The sequence below is a fragment of the Strix aluco genome, chromosome 11, assembly GCF_031877795.1.
Source record: "Strix aluco isolate bStrAlu1 chromosome 11, bStrAlu1.hap1, whole genome shotgun sequence".
NCBI classification, from domain to species: Eukaryota; Metazoa; Chordata; class Aves; order Strigiformes; family Strigidae; genus Strix; species Strix aluco.
The window spans coordinates 20,379,353-20,399,360 of record NC_133941.1 but is presented as its reverse complement, the minus strand read 5'-3'; the positions used below and the strand labels follow the sequence as shown (position 1 = coordinate 20,399,360).

Below are 20,008 nucleotides of genomic sequence, written 5' to 3'. Positions count from 1 at the left end.
TTCTCTGCAGCTGTCTCAGCTGTGCTGCCAGGAGAAAGCAAAACACGGTGACACCCTACACTCGATTAACTGCTAGTTCACCATCTCTGTAACGATGAAATCAGAAACCACATATGTAAAGTATATGCAAAGAGCTTGCATCATAAAGAAAAGACTATTTGGAGCAATATTCTATTTCTTTTCTTAGCAGGTAGGCTAAAGTGCTCAAAAGCAAGTGCTTAAAGACTTGCATATACTTGGGAACATCTAAGCATGTAAACACATGGTCTGACTGGCTGAAGAACTCAGTGTTCAGCAGTTTGCAGTGGGGGGTAGGTGTTCTCAATGTATGCTCAGAAATAAGACAAAATGAGGCCTTTTATGGTTTGTGGGTTTGGGGTTTTTTGGTAGCCGGGTTAAGATGTATAAGGAAACTCTAGTGGCAAGCACTTTACATTATTGGACCACGCTGATTGTCTTATCACTGAATACAATGAAAATTAATCTTATGTGGAATAAGAAAAGTTATTGGTGATTCAAGATGTGGCATTCTCTCTCCAGAACCAAGTTTTGAAATCATGATTACAGAGAGATGTCCAGCTTTCAGCTGAAGTAAGAATACTAAATTTTTCTTTCACTTGCAAGAAAATAAAACAAACAAAAAAATCCCCAAACAACCCAAACCTGAAAGCCAGAAAATCGCATTTGAGCCTTAAAAGTCTGCAAGGCCACTGCATTAAGGTCTGATTAGTAGTTTCCTGCTACTTAGGTTTGTCAGTATTCAAGGGAAAGATAAGTTATCTTCATGGCAGGCAAAATAATTCTTAATTAGGATAATTAAAATATGGTTTAATTAACCTCCTACTAGATACACTTATGGAACTACACAAAACCACAAAATCGTGACACAAAAGAGGCGAGGTTATATCATCTCATAATTTTTGTCTGACAACAAAATGGCATACAGCAATAACACATACTATATCTAAGGCTGAAACACAGTTAAGACATTTTTAGATGGCTAACAAACCTCTACTTGCCCAATTGCTGCAGCTTGTCAAAATTTATCTTGACTCTGCAGTGGCAGAATTCACATCCTTTAATTGAGGTAAACAACTGAAAAGTGAAAATTCATTACAGTGATTCAAATACATATTAGAGGCAGAAATTAAATAATTAAAAATTAAACAGATTCTGCTGTACTATAAAGTATGGAAGAGAAAGAAAGAGGTTAGCAGGAACACATGGGTTAAAAGTTTGATCTACCAAAGCTTATATCAAAGTTGCTGTACAATGGTTTAATTTCCCAGTCTCCACTTTCTTTTGCTATAGTCTTATACCACTAAGAGGTCACTGATTTGCATTCCCATGATGCCTCTAAGGTAACCTCAGTCAATGCCAGTTTTTTAACACATCAGGGACACTGTTGTTACCAGGCTAGAATGACTTCCTGACAGCCCAGAGTAGGATGTAAGGAATATCCTGACCTTCCTGATCTTCTCTGTTCATGTGCTACTTTCTTCTGTAACTACCATCTAGGCCTCAATGAATTTACTCCACTAGCTTGCAAACCTTGGTAGATCATTAGCAAAGGACAAGAATAGTCAAAACAGCAAGCAGGTCTTAAACTGTATAGCATTTTTCTCTGGGGTACTGTGGAGTTGACTAGTATCTCCTCACAAGAGTTGAAAGAAGGAACTTGACAGGGAGAGTACTAACTCTGCACATCTCATGCACTATGGTGTATCTGTAAAATGACACCTTAATTTTCAGAATTTTGTTTTGGTTATTTGCAGAATAGTTATTTACTTTCAATAATGAAAGCAACAGAGTCAATGTCATATTTCTTCCTCCCCCCTATTACACTAAAGTTTTGAGCTTCTTGACAGAAATTCTCTTTCCAAGAACAACTAGATAGAAGGAATGACTAATGACTAATTGGTCAATGATCTTTTCTGAACATCCAACTACCTACTGCACTTCCTAAAAAGCAAAATTTCTCATCTTCAATCGTGTACATGTTTTAGTAAGACATATGGAAGTCAACGAAATATACACCAGTTAGAAGAGCAGACCCAAGAACCTACTACATCTACCAAAAGAAAAACTCTAATTTAAGACTACTGAAATATCACAGCATTCCATATTGATGCTAGGCTAAAAAGCTACTTTTAGAGGCTAGTTTCACTCTATGTTATTGAAAACATACCATACCAAATTTGTGTAACTCCCTCATGTACAGTTCTCATTACATGGCACCCAAAAGTGGTAACTATTTCATATCAATGTCACTTTTAATTAATAGATTGCTGACTGGTTTATAGCACCTGCATCTGTAACAGCTTCCTTTCTAGCGTGTTCTGTGGCCTTATACACTATGCAGCATGCATATATCACATGTGGTTATATCTCCCCACTTGATGGCTTCTTTTAAAATGGACTATACTGTGCCTTTCCACAGGAGGAAAATGCAGACCATTCTTTACAAGTGTCATTCAATGAGTGCTCAGCATACAGCCTATTTCCTAACTTGCCTTATGAGAACTGCAACAACATAGATAAAACTGTAGCCTTACAAAATCAACGTGCATGGATATTCAAGCGAAAAAAAACCCACAAATATTCTACTCGTGAAAAGAAAAGATAAGTTCAACATTTGCACGCCTGTTTTTACAAAACCAAAAGAGCAAAGTACTAACTTTTAACTGATGATAGTCCACACTCTTAAGCAAAAAAAGTTACCAAAGGACAAATTTCACACTGATCATTCCAACAAAGTAAAGGTTCTGCCTTTCTTCAGATAAGCACTGGAAACACCACACGTAATCTTTCAGTGAGCTTATTCTTTGGAAAGGGGACTGCTCATTTCCCAAATGTACCACATTCTGTTGTGTGATCACAGATCAGTGTACTCAACTACCTCCAAGCCCGACAGCTGAGCAACAGGGTATTGTTTTTTGTCTTTGGGTAAGAGGGCATTTTGAAAGCAAATGCAAACAAGACTATGGGATATGAAATACCTTAAAAGCTAAATTCAGGGTCTTGTCAGAAACAGGAGGTCAAGTTACTCAGCAACACAAAGGGTCTCTGGGTTTAAGAACCTGTAAAGAGATATGACATATATCTTCCCTGCAACTCAACTGCTGTTACTGTAGGTTGGACTTTGCTACCAAAGCAAAGACCCTGCTTGCTACCTGATTGTCAAATCTGATAATTGGGCTGGAGATGGAAGAAGGGGTGAACAATTACCAATTTTTCCAGCAAATGAGAATTTAAGTAAAAGACTGCTTTTCCTCTGTTGTGAAACACAGGGTAGTAGGCAGGAGATTCAGAGATCCCTTTCTCCCATATTTCTATTATCCAGTGCCTCCAGCTGTCTTAAATAACTGGGAGGTGGGACCAGAGCTCCGTTCCTCAGCACTAGCTTTTCCAACTTGCATTAATTCTTAACCTCCCCCCTTTCCTTACAGTGCAAGGCTACTTGCCAGGATCATCTGCATTAGCTGATCAACCTCCTCCATCTCAGTAGAGGAAACTCAGGAATACCAGCATTAACCGCTTAGGATTCAGCAGTCCACAGTATGGTATGAGTTATGCTGGGCTGGATGCAGTAGCTTTCCAGCATTCCCTTTACTACTGTAGCCTCGTTAATCAAAATGCATGTTGAGAAACTGCAGTAAATGCTAATAAAATTTGTTCACAGTCCTCTTGAAAACTGTGTACACAGAAATTCAGGCATTTTACTTAGCTACACTGTACAGCTGGCACTGCAGAATAGTTTTCAGAAAGGCAGAGGAAAACGAAATACAGAACCTTTTCCTTGCAGATACAGGTCGTAACTAAACGATTAAACAAAACATGCCTGGTTTAACCAAGCTCTAGGGCACAAACCCGACTGAAAGCTTCAGGATGTCACCTTATGCCTGCAGTGGAGGAGGGGGATGAGGAAGGAGCATATTAAAAATAAAAGCAGGGGAAGTGCTACAAATGCTTCCACTGTATCTAACATCTCTGCCCATTGGCTGGGAGAGCTGTTGCTACACAAACTCTGCCTGCTCCTACCACACATCGTAATGCTCCCTGTTACAACAGCAGCAGGACAAGCTTTACTGAATTAGAATACACCATGACCGTCCCCCCCCCCCGGGCTAAGAGGAAAAGCAACAAGTTTGGCTGAGAATTTACAAGTCCCAGAAATTAAGCTGTGTACGGGCAGAAAACCTTAGTCTATAAATGTTTCATGCGAAGCCATGCAAACTTCTGTTACATTAATTCTTGTTTCCAAAGCAACAGAACATGGTCCAAATTCCTGCTGATGTATTGTCCGATAAAAATCTTTTAAAACTGCATGATCATTGTAAGAAGGAAAGCAGAGAGACCAAGGTGAGGCAATTTCAAAAGATACTAAGCTGAAAGCAGAAAGTAAATTAAACCCCCTTTTAAAAGAAAACAAGCCATGGGTTTACAATTAAAATACCCCTAAAAATTTTTGGTGTTTTTCTTAATTAAAAAAAAAAAAAAGTTTTCCCATTTTGTGTGACCTGTGTATTAAAATCAGCACTGACAAGACTGTACCTGAGGGTCTAAAAATCTCACCTGTCCCAGGATTAACTCGTTTTATTGGAAATCAAGGGTGCGCCCTAGCCCACGGAAAAGTGATGCAAAAATACCTGTTGCTTAAGATATGAAATGGAAAAGCTAACACACTACCTCTTCAGCTCCTACTCTAATGCAGAGCAATGTTGAACTTGGAAAAAAACCTCAGAAACTTAATAAAATGAAAAACTTCAATGCTCTGAGAACTGATATGCTTGAGCAGGCCATGGGATTCAGCAGTACACTTTGATCATAAAAAAGTAATATTAAAGTGAATGACTGCAAGTAACGGGCCAAGCTACTGAGAAAATGCCCCATATATAATTAAAAATAATAAGTTAATAAGGATGTCTGATTAATTCAGGTCCATCAATAGTATAATTGTTACAGCTTTAGAGGTCATCTTCAAAACCAGAATTAGTGTGAAAGACCTTGCATGCAGATTTTTGCAGTAAGTGGGCATTAAATCTCCAACTCTACAACCTGATTCATTGTGGTGAATGGGAAAATTCTACTCCAATTACAAAAAGTAATTGCCCAAAAAGTCACGGGCCCTTCATCACGTGAGTCAGTCACACATGGAAATTATAAGATATACACTTTTTGAGTTTTGCAACAATACACATTAGATCCATAAAATAAATAATTGCACGTACAAACACATTACCAGTAAGCTGAATTCTTCAGTTCTGCCTAATCCAAAATATCTAAGAGAATTTTATTTCATTGGAAGTTGTGTTTCTACATAAAGCCAATGCAAAAAAAAAAAAAAAAATCCAAAGGTGGTGACAGACACACAGCAAATTAGTGAGGCAGTTACTTCTAACCCTTCTGCTCCCTTACTGCACCCACAGGACAGTCAAAGGGACACGGGCACATGCCTCAGCTGCTTCCCTGCGCAGTCGTGGCTGCACAGACAGGTGACTGCAGCAAACTGGCCCAAGAAATTCATGCACTTCTGAAGACAGAATCCAGTTATAAATGTGGAAGTAAAGAACAGGGGCCAATGATATCTTATTCCAACAATAATATAGAGAGTAATTTGTCCACTGCCTAAAATTCAATGCTGTGATGACAGCATTATTAGTATGATATTTAACCACATCAGTATTTCTTAAAATTATTTGTTTTGGATGAGAACGTTATATAGAAGTTACTGGTTTTGACAGATATATGAACAATTATTTTCCTACTCTTTTGAACAAGTAACTTCACCTTGATTTCTTTGCAATAGGAGCTGTAATATCTCAGCCTGGTGTCTGCTTCTCTAATGAGCACCATGAATTAAGTCACAATTGTTTTCATGTCAATACCATAATTTAAGTAAACAGTACAGCCCCACCCTCTCATTTAAGGATAAGAGCCCTGCGGTTGGGGGTGGGGGGAAGTAGGATGAAATGTAAGAAGGAAGGGATATCTCCTCTAGAGAATGGGAGCCCAACTTGAGTTCACATATAAAAGTTAATCCCTATCTGCCTTTAAAAAACAAGAAAGTCATCTTTAACTCAACAGGAACTTGTTTCCTTCCCAAAAAGTATTTATGGGCTATTGTCTACTTTTGCCCAGGGGATTGTATCTCAGCAATAGGTACATCCATCCCTTTATGTACTGTCTAGGCAGTTAGTACAATGCATAGCCTCGTAAGAGCTACTTTTGGCAGAACAATCTTCTTTCAGCTGCTTCCTGAGGTCTTTGCCTTGCTGCTGATTTTGAGCTTTCGAATGTAAAGCCTGTTTTTAGCTTGTGACTCCTTATAGCTTACACTGTGAAAGGACTGGTTTATAATTTCTCAGTACAAACTGCAAACAAAATAGGCTACCTAATTAAACATTAACTTCAGGAAAGACTTGTGTTCTGAACTGCCCTAATCAACTATCAAGTACCTTGGTTTAAAGTAATATCCTATTAACCCACATTAACATCTTCATTGAAAATATATAGATTTTAAGTTGTCAGATTACTTACTGCTTCTTACTTGCCAGTTTCAAAGAAGCTAAAAAGTACTTCCAAAGGGAAAAAATATTTTTAAGTATAAGCAGACATTAAAATAAATAGGGCATGAGAAACACTGTTATTTTTTTTAACTACATGGCATAACATGGCTTAAAAAGCCAAAGATTTAATCAGATTAAGATCCAGATAAATGTAACACAGAGACCTCTTTCAATCTTCTCATCAATGAAACCATGCATATCTTAACATTGTAACTTTTTTAATCGTAAGAACTTTTTCAAGTATGTAACATCTTCCTTCTTCCTCCTTTAAAGAAAACCACCAAAAAAAATGCCTTTGCTTTTTTAACTGACAATATACTTCAAGAACACTTACAGGAGACAGGCCCCACTTTCTCCTTTTAAAGAATTAACATTTTCATGATGTTTTATACAATGAGGGAATAGACTATCTGCCATAGATGACAAATATTATATCACTGTGGAAAGTAGCTGTATCGTTTGGTTAACTGTATGGCATTTATATCTAACATAGCAAAGTGTAAAATGAAAATAGTGAACAAGAGTCAGACTATATTGTCTTCAGTATTCTGAAAGTTAAATACAGTATGTTCTGGAGGTAGAAAAAGATCGTGGGGGGTGTGTGTCCCAAGTTTTCTTAAAGAGTATCAGTTTGCAAAACCAAATTACAGCAAAATACACGTGTTTGAGCACTCGAGTTGAAAAGTAGAAATACTCTAATCACCCATATTCTGATTAAATTGATGTTGAAAAAATTGTAATTCCCAGTAGAACTGTTTCAAACACTGTAAATACTGCTTCTGAAAACATGGGGAAAATGAAACTTCAATAGGAAAGATATTGACAGACATTGAGAAACTTCCCAAAGCATCAGCTCATCCCTTTTCAGAGACGAAAGCTCTCCGTGAAGGGTTTATCCTCTGCCGCTCCAGTGGCACCGGCCGGGGACTGCCAGCAAAGGGGCGGGCCGCACACCCGCGGGAGGGGAGCGGGCACGGGGGGGGGGGACTGGGAAGTGACAGAACTTTCCGTGCCAGGAACGGAGGGGCCTCTGAAGGCATCGGCGGCTGGCAGGAAAAAACACTCCTTGCCCCCGCTGCGCTCAGAAACCAGCTACCGGCTGCCGGCCGCCCGCCCACCCGCCGGCCAGCGGGCCGGGCCCGGCGGGGCGGGGCAGGAGCCCTGGGGCGAGCAGCGGGCAGCAGCCGCCCCTCGGGCAAGGGTCGGGGGGGCGAGCAGCGGGCAGCAGCCCCCCCTCGAGCTGGGTTGGGGCAACTGCAAGTCCTCGGTTCTCCCTGAGCCCGTTTTATGTTCAGTTCCGCGGTGCCACTGCAGGGGAGGGGGCGGGGGATTAAAAAAACAAAACAAAACAAAACAAAAAAACCCCAAAAAATCGAGGAGCTGGATCGTTGTGTCTCGGCTTGACTTCTAGCGGGCAGGCAGGTTTTAAAACCGACATAGAACATGCCTGCCCCTTGTGTAACTGCCACACTAGACCACAGATCAGCTGCTCTTCTTTCTCGCTACGTAATTCCCCTAAACTTGTAACACACTACAAAATGCACTTAGTTCCACAATTAGTTAAATGCTTATTGCTTATCATCCACAGTAATTTTTAATTTATGCTTTCATACTTTTTCTCAAAGCAAAAAATGAAACCCTACTAATACTGTTGGTCATATTAACCGTGTCAAAAATTTCTGGATATAATGAGCAAATGCAGATTTAATATATTAACCTGGCCATAGCAATCTCCTAGCTGAAGATACCATTTCCGTGATCAAATGTTTAAGACAAGGACTTTCTACATAGCAATTATCTACACAGAGATTTTGGGCATATTTGCATTCAGAATGTACTTGATTGCTAGTAAAAATAAAGCCAAAGTCTCCTGGTAGGAGTTTTTAGGAATTTCTATCAGACTGTGTTACATCTGAGTCCCAGACTGCCATTCTCTAGGGCAAAAGGGACAAATCCAAATATATTAATGCATGAGCAAATTAAACAGGAATGAGTCTTCATTTTTGCTCAGCAATATCTTAAATAAAACATGAAAACAATGCTTGTAAGACAACTGCAGTCTTCTTTTTTAGTGCCATCTACACCAACAGTTTTTACAGAGCAGACTGTTAACCACCATCACGAGAAGTGTGTGGTTTATTTTTTTTTTTAAGGCACTGCTTCTCTCAAATGTTGCAACACTTACCTGCCTCAGTTGAAAACAAGTTAGCAAGTTATACCACTTCTCAGCTGAATCGTAGAAACTGATGGTGCAATGTAAAATGAATTACCTTAAACCACTTCTGTGGTTAAGATTTACCACATTATCTTGCATTGGACACATGGTAACAACATGCACATGCTCATTACCATCTCTTCTGACAAGCATCTGGTCTTTTAAATACAATAACATCATCAGAAGCAGCTGGATAATATTTTTGTCTATTCAAAGGTAACGTACATACCTAGGGGTTGGACACAGGACATCACTACCATTAAAGTACAGCTACTTAACAGCTGCTCTCTATTAATGGCAAGTAGGTCATTAGTCAGCAGCAAACAAGGGATAAAAACAAGTTTTCACGGGGGTCTTATGCTAATGCATTTTACCTTTCTGTTTCCAAGGAAATAAAACGACATGCTGTAGTTCATTCAGTAACTACATTCAGCTGCTGTGCTGCATACACAAAAATTTGAGTAGCTCAGTAGCATAGCCGAGCCCTCAAGAATTTATGTCCTAATGATTTGAATGGTATTCTCACTCATTGGTCACATCACACAGAACTACGCTACGGTGCAGTAAAATGATGATAGCGGCCAGGCTAGGGCTGGCTTTCACTGCTTCAAGTTTTAGAAGCCTCTGGGGAAGCCTGGACACTTGTTCAGCTAGCTAGCCCGTGCTGACCTCTGAGTTACTATCTGAGTACTGTTGTGCTCAGTCCAGCTGGATTAAAGCTAACTAGTGGTATGCCTTCTGAGCATAGCACAGCCATAGCGTCAGGCTCTGAGACCTTTAGGGAGAATGTCCTCACTTGCAAGTGAACAAGCTATTTTTGGATTATACAAAATGGGTGTTAATGTACCTGCAGGAATAAAACGCTGGTTTGAAACAGCACCTGGCAAAGAGATGGCTAGCCATGGCTTCCCCAGCCGTTCCTAAAGTGCTGCTCAAATCATTTTCCAAAGGTGCATCAAACCGTCCGGGGAAGGAGAGAGCTGGCACATGGAAAAGTGACATTAGGTGGGGGAGGGGAGGAAAACAAGCAGCTATTACATAACAGAGAGCTGGTTTTCGCTTCCAGAAGCAACTGGTCTCTCCTTTTTCCTCCTTGTTTTGGCCCCCTCTCTCACAGCCACCCCCCGCCACGCTGCTGGCTCTGCAGGCACCCAGGGCGCTGCCGGGGCAGGGAAGGAGGCGGGGGGCGACCGGGGGGGCCTGCGGCTCTGAGGTACCGCGGATCAGAGAGCTGACACGTACTAGCTCAGGTTCAGAAAAACACAACTGTCCATCTGCACAAGTCAGTTCCCTGCCCCGTGTGCCCGCCGACCTCGTAACTACGCAGCCTGCCGAAAGGCGGGCACGGCGTTTTACCTCCGAAACGGTGTAAGGAGAGCGCAAGGGCCGGCCCAGCCTGGAGCAGGGGCAGCACCGCCAGGGGAGAGCCCGTCCTGCCGCCAAGGCGCCAAAGCGCCAGGAACGGCGCTGGGGAAATGGCCGAGCGCCCGCCGAGGGCAGGGTAAGGGGCTGATGCTTGCCGCCGCCTGTGCCCCCCTTCCCGCCCGCCGCCGCCCGCCATCTTGCCGGGCCTGTGCAGCGCCGCGCGGCCGCCAAGCGTGTGCAGCCGGTGCCACCGTCCGGGCGGAGCGGGGGTGGCCGGGCTCGGCAGCGGCCCAGAGCCCGGGGCTGCCCAGCGCCCAGGGCTGCCCGGCTCCTTCCCCTGAAACGGTTCGCATTTATTCACCTTCGTATTGCATAACCAGAGGGAATATCCCGAAGATCCGACTTGAAACTCCGCGGGGGAAACCTTGGAATTGGAAGAAAAGACATGTCAAACAAAGAGGAGGAAAGGGAGCACTGAACACAGATCATAAACATTCATGTCTGCAGTATCCTCAAATACGACAGATGAAACATTATTATTAAAAAAAAACCCTAAATTTTAACACGTCAAAATGTGCCACCTTCATCATGTTGCAAATATGTAAAAATCTTTTAAAAAGCAGTCAGGTACTCATTTGGCCAGTCATAACAATTTAATAAAGTGACTTCATACAGCAGTCTTGATTCTTAAAATATTCCAGGGATTTGAGTAATCTGAGTGACTAGATTCCAGGAAAGCACTGATTGTTAGCCAAACAAGTCAGCCATTTTGTGGCAGCAGCAATGCCACTCCAGGCGTAAGTGCAGATTTACTAGAAAGAGGAATTTCTAGTGATGTGCCACTGCATAATATATTCTTTCCTGGCAAATTGGTACAAACATGTTCCTTGTTACGATAAAAGCCAAAGAGAACGGAGCTTAGTGTTCCTTCACCTTCTCCAGCTATCCTACATGAAAATCCATGCAGGTTGAAATGTGCAGCTGTACAAACTCCAGTGAAGTCAGAAGGGCTCATAGCAGGTGCCCAGCACTTGTATTCCTTTACTAATTTGGGCCTTTGATGTACCCATTTCTTAGATCAATGCCCATCAAAGCGGCCTGAGAAGATTCATCTTGACTGAAATCCTGTACTGCTGTAAAGAGTATGTCATTAGGTTTCTTCATACTCAATGCACTATATCTAGTAGTTAACAGTTGCAAAGCTCTGGATGATAGGAAAGCAGCACAGTAGAACATCAATGATACAAGAATTCTTAGGAGAAAATAAGAAGTACTAAGGCAGTATACTGCAAAATAATGGCATTTATTACAACTAGGAGGACCTCCTAGCCTCAGAAAGAGAAAGAATCATGCACCACAAAAAAGCAGTTCAATTTAAGATCTTCACAAAGCAGCGTGACACACCAAGGTATTTGAAAATTGAGTCTGATCTCATAGCTTTCAAAGATAAAGCCTGTTACCTACAAACTTATTTTTTCATGTTTGCCAAAGAATATGCAAGAGTAAGTGAAGAAATTTATCTTTTCAAACTTCTACAATGCAAAATGAATGCTGAAGACAAAAAAAAAAAAAACAAACCAAAATGAAAACATGACTCAGAAAAACTTCAGAAGGCATAAAGAAAACAACTTCAGAAAAAATAGTTCATCTACTCAGTACTTGTTATTTTTTTGATCTTCTGCCCTCTAAACTTGTCCCTCTCAAGAGAAGAGAGTTTTCAACTTTCTTATCTCAATGATTTCTCCAATTATTGACTTGCCATTTAAACTCTGGTTTACCTTAAATACACAAGGGATTCTCAGTGGAAGAGACTTGCACAAGCCTTTCAATTGCTGACCATTCACCTCTGCCAATGCTCAGAGTCATCTAACACACCTAAGCTTCCCATCCTTTTGCAAGGGAAAAATTCTGCAAGTCTACGAAGGAGCAGGTACGGTAAGGAAAACTGCAACCTTCCTTTGCTAGCTGCCACCTTGAAGGCCTACGAGGAAGTCTTGTGGAGAAAAAAAAAACAACACGAGGGAAACAGAGGCCAGGGCTTTTATTCTCAGAAACTTGCTGTACCTGGGCTAGCCCCAGGGCAGCGGAGGGGGCTGTTTGATCAGTCCCTGGGGGCCTTAGGCAATGGTGCTGCAGTACAAGCATCAATCCAGAGACAGGAGGAGTCCGGGAGGAAAAGTGTCCAGGCTGAGGGCTCGGGTGAGCACCCAGGCAGCAGGGACCTTTCTTCACCAGGCACCACTGAGTCCACTACTGAACCCACCAAAACCAGACGGTGCCTGAGGCACAACCAGAGTAGGAAAAAAGGAATGCAAAGTCCAGTGTTGGAGAACCCAGGTGCCAAATTCAGTTCAGGGCCAAGAGAGAAACCTCTCACCCCCAGAAGCCCTTCTATGATACTAGCTGGCTGACACTGCTGAGAGGGACTAGAGGCTTCCCAGTGTCCTCGGCCATCCTCTTCTACCAGCCACCTTCCAAGCCGAAGAACTCTGCTGCTCGGGGTTTCCTTCTCACCAGACTTGCCGAGATCTCGCTCGGCCTTCCGACGCCCGGGTGTTACAGAGCTCCGTGAGCTCGATGTCGACAGAGGTGAACGGTGCCAGGGAACAAGCCCCTGGGTTCAGAGCGGGGCTGTGCATGCCCCCAGCTCTTTGGGCAGCTCCACTGGAGCTCCCCTGCCTCCGAGAGGACAGCTGCTCCCTCCTGGAAGGAGTCGACTTTCACGCTGCATTAGGGCCTCTCAGGAAGGCCCTTAACACACACACCCTAAGACCACCGGTAGTTTGCCTGAAGAGCAGAGGGTTGTTCAAGTCTGCACAGTCACCAGGCAGGATTTCCTTCGCGCTTTGGTCTCCGTTATTCTTTCATTCGTCCTTCTAGCTCGCCGCCAACTTCCACAGAGCTGTTCAGCAGTGACTCTGCAGCCAAATCCTTTCTCCTCCCTGCGCTAGAAAGGTACTTGCTGGTCTCCAAGGGGAGGGAAATCCTTTGGGATGACGCACATTGCCCAGGCCCCTGTTACACTCCCGGAGAGCACATGTGAGTTTTTGCCCTCAGGGGTGTATGAGGGGACTCAGGCCCTCAGTAACAGGTACTGCTCTGGCTCCCCTGAGCTCTGTGGAGTAAATTCCTTACCAGGTGTTTGCAAGCCCTACGCGAAAAGATTTCTTGGCTCATACTGCCAGAAGGAAGCCTTCAGCTGGTACAGCCACAATCATGGGGGGCAACAGGCCCTGGAACTGGGCAGCGGGAATGCCCTTTAGCTACCGTAGCAAGACAATCTGCAGCAATCTTCATATCAACTCCAGACGTGACACTGAGCAGAACTTGTAAAGAAACGTAGCTTTGCCACTTGTGTGAACTTCCCCCAGGGAATCTGAGCCGGCTGCGGGGCCAGTGAGGCCCGAAGCACATGGCCATGGCGCTGGGCAGCCAGCCAAGGCCAGCCCGCAAGGAGCTCCCTGGCAAGGTGCTGCCAATCCCTGGGGAGGAGACAACCCTCTGGGCCCAGCCCGTAATGCTGCCCCTCAAGAAAGGGAGGAGGAAGCCGACAAATGAGCATGGAATCTCCCGGAGCAGAGATGAACAACCAACTTTATTGTGCCAGTGGAGGGGGATCAGGGCCAGCACACGGGGACGGCGCACGGCTGCTCCCGCAACAGTGTCTGGGCCAGCTGTAAGGATTTTGGGCTCGACGCTGCGAGCGGGAACGGGCTCATCTCCGCATGTGCCCAGTGGGGCTGGAGCGGCTGCTGCTCTCGAGAGCTGGAGAGCTGCAGGAAGACCTTGATGGCAGCTGGTTGGCGGTGCTGGGGCTGCTGCTCTCAGGTACCGGGGAGCCATGGGACGGCCCCAGTGCTGCCTGGCCGCCGCTGCTGCTCTCAGCACCTGGTGCTGGCGCGCAGCTCCTCTCCTGGCGCCTTCTGGGCCGGCTGTAGGGCTTTTGGGCCCGACGTTGCAACCGGGAGCGGCGTCGCATGTCATTGGGCCCAGGTGGGCGGGAGCAGCTGCTGCCCTCAAGCACTGGGGAGCTGTGGGATGGCTCCGATGCTGCCTGGTTACCGGTGCTGGAGCTGCTGGTCTCTGGTGCTGGAGATCCGAGAGATTGCCTCGATGGGTGACCCCCAGCACGTCCTGGTGCCTGGGGTTGTTCCTCCCCTGGCGCAGGATGTGGCACTTCTCCTTGTTGAACCCCATGAGGTTCCTCCAGCCTGTTGAGGTCCTCTGGATGGTGGGACGACCCTCTGGTGCATCAACCACTCCTCCCAGTTTGGTGTCATCTACCAACCTGCTGTGGGTGCACTCTTGCCCCATCATCCCAATTGGTAGTGAAGGTGTGAAACGGTTCTGGCCCCAGCATGGACCTCTGGGGAACAGCACCAGTGACCATCTGGACCTTGTGCTGCTGATCACCGCCCTCTGGGCCTGGCTGTTGAGCCCATTTTCAGGCCATGCTGATGGGTCCTGACCATTGTTGTGTTGGGTACAAGCCCTGGGGGGCTTTGGCTTGCTTAAACCCAACCCTGCACCTTGGGCAGAGCCTGCATCTTCCTCCCGTCCCGGCTTCCATCTCTTGTACGTGTCCCTCTTGTCCCTGAGCTCAGTCAGGAGCATCTTGCAGACCTTCGACTGCCTCACTTTGTCTCCTGCCTATCAGGATGGCCCGTTCGGCTTGGAGAAGACGATCGTTGGAAATCAACCCGGTCTCCTAGGCCACACTTCTCTCCAGGGCTGTATCCCACGGGATTCTTCCAGGCATGTTACTGAAGAGACCTCAAGTTGCTCCAGGGAAGGTTTAGACTGGATATTAGGAATATTTCTTTCCAGAAGGAGTTGTTGGGTGTTGGAATCAGCTACCCAGGGCAGTGGCAGAGTCCCCATCCCTTGAGGTGTTTAAGAGTCAGGTTGACACAGCGCTGAGGGATCGGGCGGAGTTGTGAATGGTCAGTGTGAGGTTAATGGTTGGACTAGATAATCTTCAAGGTCTTTTCCAACCCAAAGGATTGTGTGATGCTGCCTGTCTGGTGGTGCTGGGGCAGCTGCTCTCGGGCACTGGGGTGCCGTGGGACTGTCCCAGTGCCGACTGGCTACTAGTGCTGGGGCCAGTGAGCTCCGAGCTGCCACTGGAGGCTGTAAGGGAAGCAGGAAGGTCAGGGGCATGGCCACCCAGGCCTCTATGGCAGGAGAGGCCAGAGTGGTGCCCCCAGCCGTCCTGGAGCAGAGAGGCTCTGCCAAGCCCAGCCTGGGCACTGGCTGCCAGGCCTTGCCTGGGCCCTGGTCCCAGCCCAGGGGCACCCACCCGTGTGCTTTGCCTCTTACCGGTGCCCAGGCCAGCACAGCTGTCGCACTCCCAGCTGACCGTGCTTGTCCTCAAGTGGGAGCAGCGTCTGTGAGTGCCCTCGGCAGCGCAGGAGCAGCACAGGAGCAGTTGCCAGGGCCTGGGGAAGCAAACGGGTTCATAGCTGTGAGGACCACAGCACGGGATTGTCCAGCACAGCTCTTGTTCTCAGTCCTTCCGCTTGGAGCTCTTGGCGAGAGAGAGATCCCGTGCAGAGCCTGGGGTGCCGCATGGGCAACTTACCCCTGTGCCTCTGCCTGCTCCCTGCCTCCTGGACACAGGCACTCACAGGCATCGCAGCGGCTGTGCCTCTCGCTGAGGTCGTCATATGTGTGGGGGTCCTGCGATGGCAGTCTGGTGGAGAAAGGAAAATTGCTGTGTCCCTGCTGCCCTGGCAATAAGGCAGATGCAGAGCACCCCCGCTCTTCCCACCCTGCCCGCCTTCCAGCTTGGTGAAGCTGAAGCCCAGGCTCACGGGACAGCGGAGGACCAGGACTGCAGTGGCAGTCCCTGGCCTCCTGTCTGGTGAGCTGGGCAGGACACCAACCTGAAGGGGATGCGGATGCCCATGCTCAGCATTTCTGAAGAGAATGCATCCCTGTCTCTACAGAGCGGGCACCGGAAACAAGAAATGCCATCGCGCACAGCCTGTCCCTGCAGCAGAAACATAAGGAGCAGGAGTGAGGCCCTGGTGCTGCTGAGCACCTGCCGTGCCCCGGGCACGAGGGAGCAGCTCCTACCTGGATGCAGCCCCTGTGGAACCAGATGTGCTTGCACGCTGGGCACACCATGGTGCCGTAGGACTTTTGTCCCCGACAAGGTCCAGGCAGATGAGGCAGGCGGTGTTCTTCCTCCGGAGCCACCTCCGCTGCCTGCTCCGGGCTGTGCTCCCCGCAGAAGGACCTGGGGGAAAAGGAAAGGGATGGGCGGGGTGAGAAGCGCTGGGTCCTTCCCCGGTGGCAGTGAGGAGGAGAGAGTGCAGAGAGTAACAACCAACTTCATTGTGCTGGTGGAGGGGGCTCAGGACCAGCACGCGAGGATGGCACGTGGCTGGTCCTGCGACGTCGTCTGGGCTGCCTGTAGGTGTTTCGGGCTCGACGTCGCAAGCGGGAGCGGTCTCGCACCCGCGTGGGCCCAGCGGGGCTGGAGGGGCAGCTGCCCTGAAGGGCTGGAGAGCCACGGGAAGATGTTGATGGAGCCTGGCTGGGGATGCTGGGGCCGGTGGGCTCCGAGCTGCCACTGGAGGCTGTAAGGGAAGCGGGAAGGTCAGGGGCATGGCCACCCAGGCCTCTATGGCAGGAGAGGCCAGAGCGGTGCCCCCAGCCCTCCTGGAGCAGAGAGGCCTTGCCTGGGCCCTTGTCCCAGCCCAGGGGCACCCACCCGGGTGCTTTGCCTCTTACCGGTGCCCAGGCCAGCACAGCTGTCGCACTCCCAGCTGGCCGTGCTGGTCCTCAACTGGGAGCAGCGTCTGTGAGTGCCCTCGGCAGCGCAGGAGCAGCACAGGAGCAGCTGCCAGGGCCTGGGGAAGCAAACGGGTTCATGGCTGTGAGGACCACAGCACGGGATTGTCCAGCACAGCTCTTGTTCTCAGTCCTTCCGCTTGGAGCTCTTGGCGAGAGAGAGATCCCGTGCAGAGCCCGGGGTGCCGCATGGGCAACTTACCCCTGTGCCTCTGCCTGCTCCCTGCCTCCTGGACACAGGCACTCACAGGCATCGCAGCGGTTGTGCCGCTCGCTGAGGTCGTCGTACGCGTGGGGGTCCTGCGATGGCAATCTGATGGAGAAAGGAAAATTGCTGTGTCCCTACTGCCCTGGCAATAAGGCAGATGCAGAGCACCCCCGCTCTTCCCCCCCCACCCGCCTTCCAGCTTGGTGAAGCTGAAGCCCAGGCTCACGGGACAGCGGAGGGCCAGGATCGCAGGGGCAGTCCCTGGCATGGCACAGCACTCCCAGCCTCCTGTCTGGTGAGCTGGGCAGGACACCAACCTGAAGGGGATGCGGATGCCCATGCTCAGCATTTCTGAAGAGAATGCATCCCTGTCTCTACAGAGTGGGCACCGGAAACAAGAAATGCCATCGCGCACAGCCTGTCCCTGCAGCAGAAACATAAGGAGCAGGAGTGAGGCCCTGGTGCTGCTGAGCACCTGCCGTGCCCCGGGGGCGAGGGAGCAGCTCCTACCTGGATGCAGCCCCTGTGGAACCAGGCGTGCTTGCACGCTGGGCACACCATAGTGCCGTAGGACTTTCTGTCCCCGACAACATCCAGGCAGAGAAGGCAGGTGGTGTCCTTCTCTGGAGCTGCCTCCACTGCCTGCTCTGGGCTGTGCTCCCCACAAAAGGACCTGGGGGGAAAAGGAAAGGAGTGGGCGGGGTGAGAAGCGCTGGGTCCTTCCCTGATGGCAGGTTAGGAGAGGAGAGGAGGTACCTGTACTGAAAAAAGAACTGCGTCACGCATCCCCCCTCCGCAGCACAGGGCAGATGGAAGCTGCGGTCGCAGCCCTCCTGGCGGCAGGTGGTGGCAGCCCCGCTCTTGCCACAGACGAAGCAGTGCTGGAAAGAGCACAGCAGCCCCCGTCAGCGGCGGCCTCAGGGCCTCCCCAGCCAGCCCCACGCCTCCGGGCAGGGTGCAGCATGTGGCCGCTGCTGGGTCACAGCCTGCAGATCCGCCCGGCGCACACAGCTGCTGGGCTGCAGCCTCTGTGGAGCTGCTGGGAGCAAGGCTTTTGTCCCAGAGCTGGTTGGAGGGGCTGGGATTTCTTCCTTGGGGTCTAGGCTAAGCTCCCACGAACCTCTCCTGGCACAAATCTCCCTGATCTGGTCAGGTCCTCACCTTCTGTGCTGCCCGCTCGATTGTGCGGCAGATATCCTCTGGGAGAAATCCCATCAGGCCCATGTCCTCAAGCGGTTGCTGGGAAAGATTGTTGGCAAAAAACTGCAGAAGAGAAGAGATGAGGAGCTGATGAGGAGAGTGTGGCCGGGACTGCCTGTCGGCAAGCTGGAGGGAGCCCCGGGGGCACTCACCAGGCAAAACACATGGGCACAGAGCCCTTGCTGATGGATTTTGTGCCCGCAGATATCCGGGTCCGCCGCTGCCTGGCCACACAGCATGCATGCTGGAGGGGAGAGAGCAAACGCCACCGGGAATGAGCACCTCTGCGGGGCCGGGGAAAGCGTCCCTGAGGGATTGGCCCCGAGGGCCTGCTCTGTCCCTGGTGGGCTGATGGGCAGGGCTGGGGGCCATGGCCAGGAAGGGGCATCGCAGGCAGGGGTGTCCCAGCAGACGCCCACTGCCCAGTCCAGGCCCCGCTCGCTGCGGGAAGGAGGGGCCCTGCCCCGCGGCCGCTGGGGAGCTCCTGCCTCCCCCTGCCACCGCCCCCGCTGAGCACCCCAACAACCCCCCTGCTCTGCTGCAGGAGGGATACTTTGCTCTCACCCTGCTCCATCGAGTCGGGGGCCTTCCGCTTTCTCCCAGACATGGTGGATGTTAACAGTGAGGGTTGGGAGAGTCACTGTCCCAGCAGTACTGGTGTGTCTCTCCCAGGTGCTTCCCGGCTGACTCTGAGGGAGAAGCAGGGCACAGGTGAGCTTGCAGCACAGGCCCAGCACCCTGAGGCGTGGGGCCCCTGTCCTGCCTCGGCAGCGATGTACGGCCTGAGCCCCGTCCCTCCCCTGCTCTCTCCTCACCTCTCCAGGTCGCACTGACACACCTGAGCCTGGCTTGCCCCTGTGTGTCACGGTGTCCGTGGTGACAGCAGCATCCCCAAATATGGGCACAGCTGGTCACCGTGGCCATGGTGGCATCAGCACCACTGGCCTGGGTGTGTCCCTGATCTGGACAGGGATGCCCTCGGCCTCCTACCACCCGCTGGGCCCCCGTAACCGGGGCGGCTGCTCCTGCAGCAAGAGCAGAGCCAAACGCCAGGTCCCGCAGCGCAGCCGTTGAGGGGGCACTGCTGGCCGAAAGGTGCTGTTCAGGCCATGCGGCTCCAGGGCTCCAGCCCCGGCCAAGGGAAACCTCTGCTCCTGCCCCCGGCACCGGGAGCGCTGCCAGCGGGTCGGGGAAGGGGATCCTTCCTCTCTGCGCCGCCCCGCTGAGGCTGCATCTGCAGCCCCGACACTGGCTCTGGGCTCCCCGGTACAGGGGCAGAAGCCACCTTTGAGCCTGGCCTGGGCTCAGAGGCGGTGGGTGGCCGGGGCACAGCACAGGGCCTCAGGACGGCACCCAAATGTCGCAGGTGGCCCAACATCTTTCCCCTGAACTCCTTAGAGCTTTGATGTGCTGCCTCCAGAGCAAAAAGCAGCGGGACCGCAAGCTGGGGAGTCACGGCAGAAACGGCCTTTTCCATGGCAATAAAGTGCCTTTCAGAGTCAGTGTGAGCCTTTCCTTGGTGGGGCAGCTTTGCAGGGACTAGAAATAGGCATATGTGAGTAAAGATTGCAGGGGAGTCTCTCTCCCAGACAGCTCTCACCTTGGCCCGTGCCTTTACTACTGATTTTGAGGTCTTCTGTGATGCAGGAGGGT

General features: G+C 49.3%; 1 protein-coding gene across 1 annotated transcript; it reads right to left on the bottom strand.

Moving 5' to 3' along the window:
* Window positions 1-13,910: 13,910 nt before the first annotated feature.
* LOC141928172 (E3 ubiquitin-protein ligase PHF7-like) lies at window positions 13,911-18,016 on the bottom strand. Its single transcript, XM_074835941.1, has 11 exons — window positions 17,912-18,016; window positions 17,666-17,828; window positions 17,473-17,579; window positions 17,150-17,260; window positions 16,888-17,006; window positions 16,485-16,733; window positions 16,228-16,390; window positions 16,035-16,141; window positions 15,731-15,841; window positions 15,469-15,587; window positions 13,911-15,279 (listed from the first exon to the last, which is right to left on the bottom strand). The coding sequence occupies exons 2-6, from the start codon at window positions 17,714-17,716 to the stop codon at window positions 16,486-16,488; spliced, it is 636 nt and encodes a 211-aa protein (XP_074692042.1). The 5' UTR covers window positions 17,717-17,828; window positions 17,912-18,016; the 3' UTR covers window positions 13,911-15,279; window positions 15,469-15,587; window positions 15,731-15,841; window positions 16,035-16,141; window positions 16,228-16,390; window position 16,485.
* Between the last annotated feature and the right edge of the window lie 1,992 nt (window positions 18,017-20,008).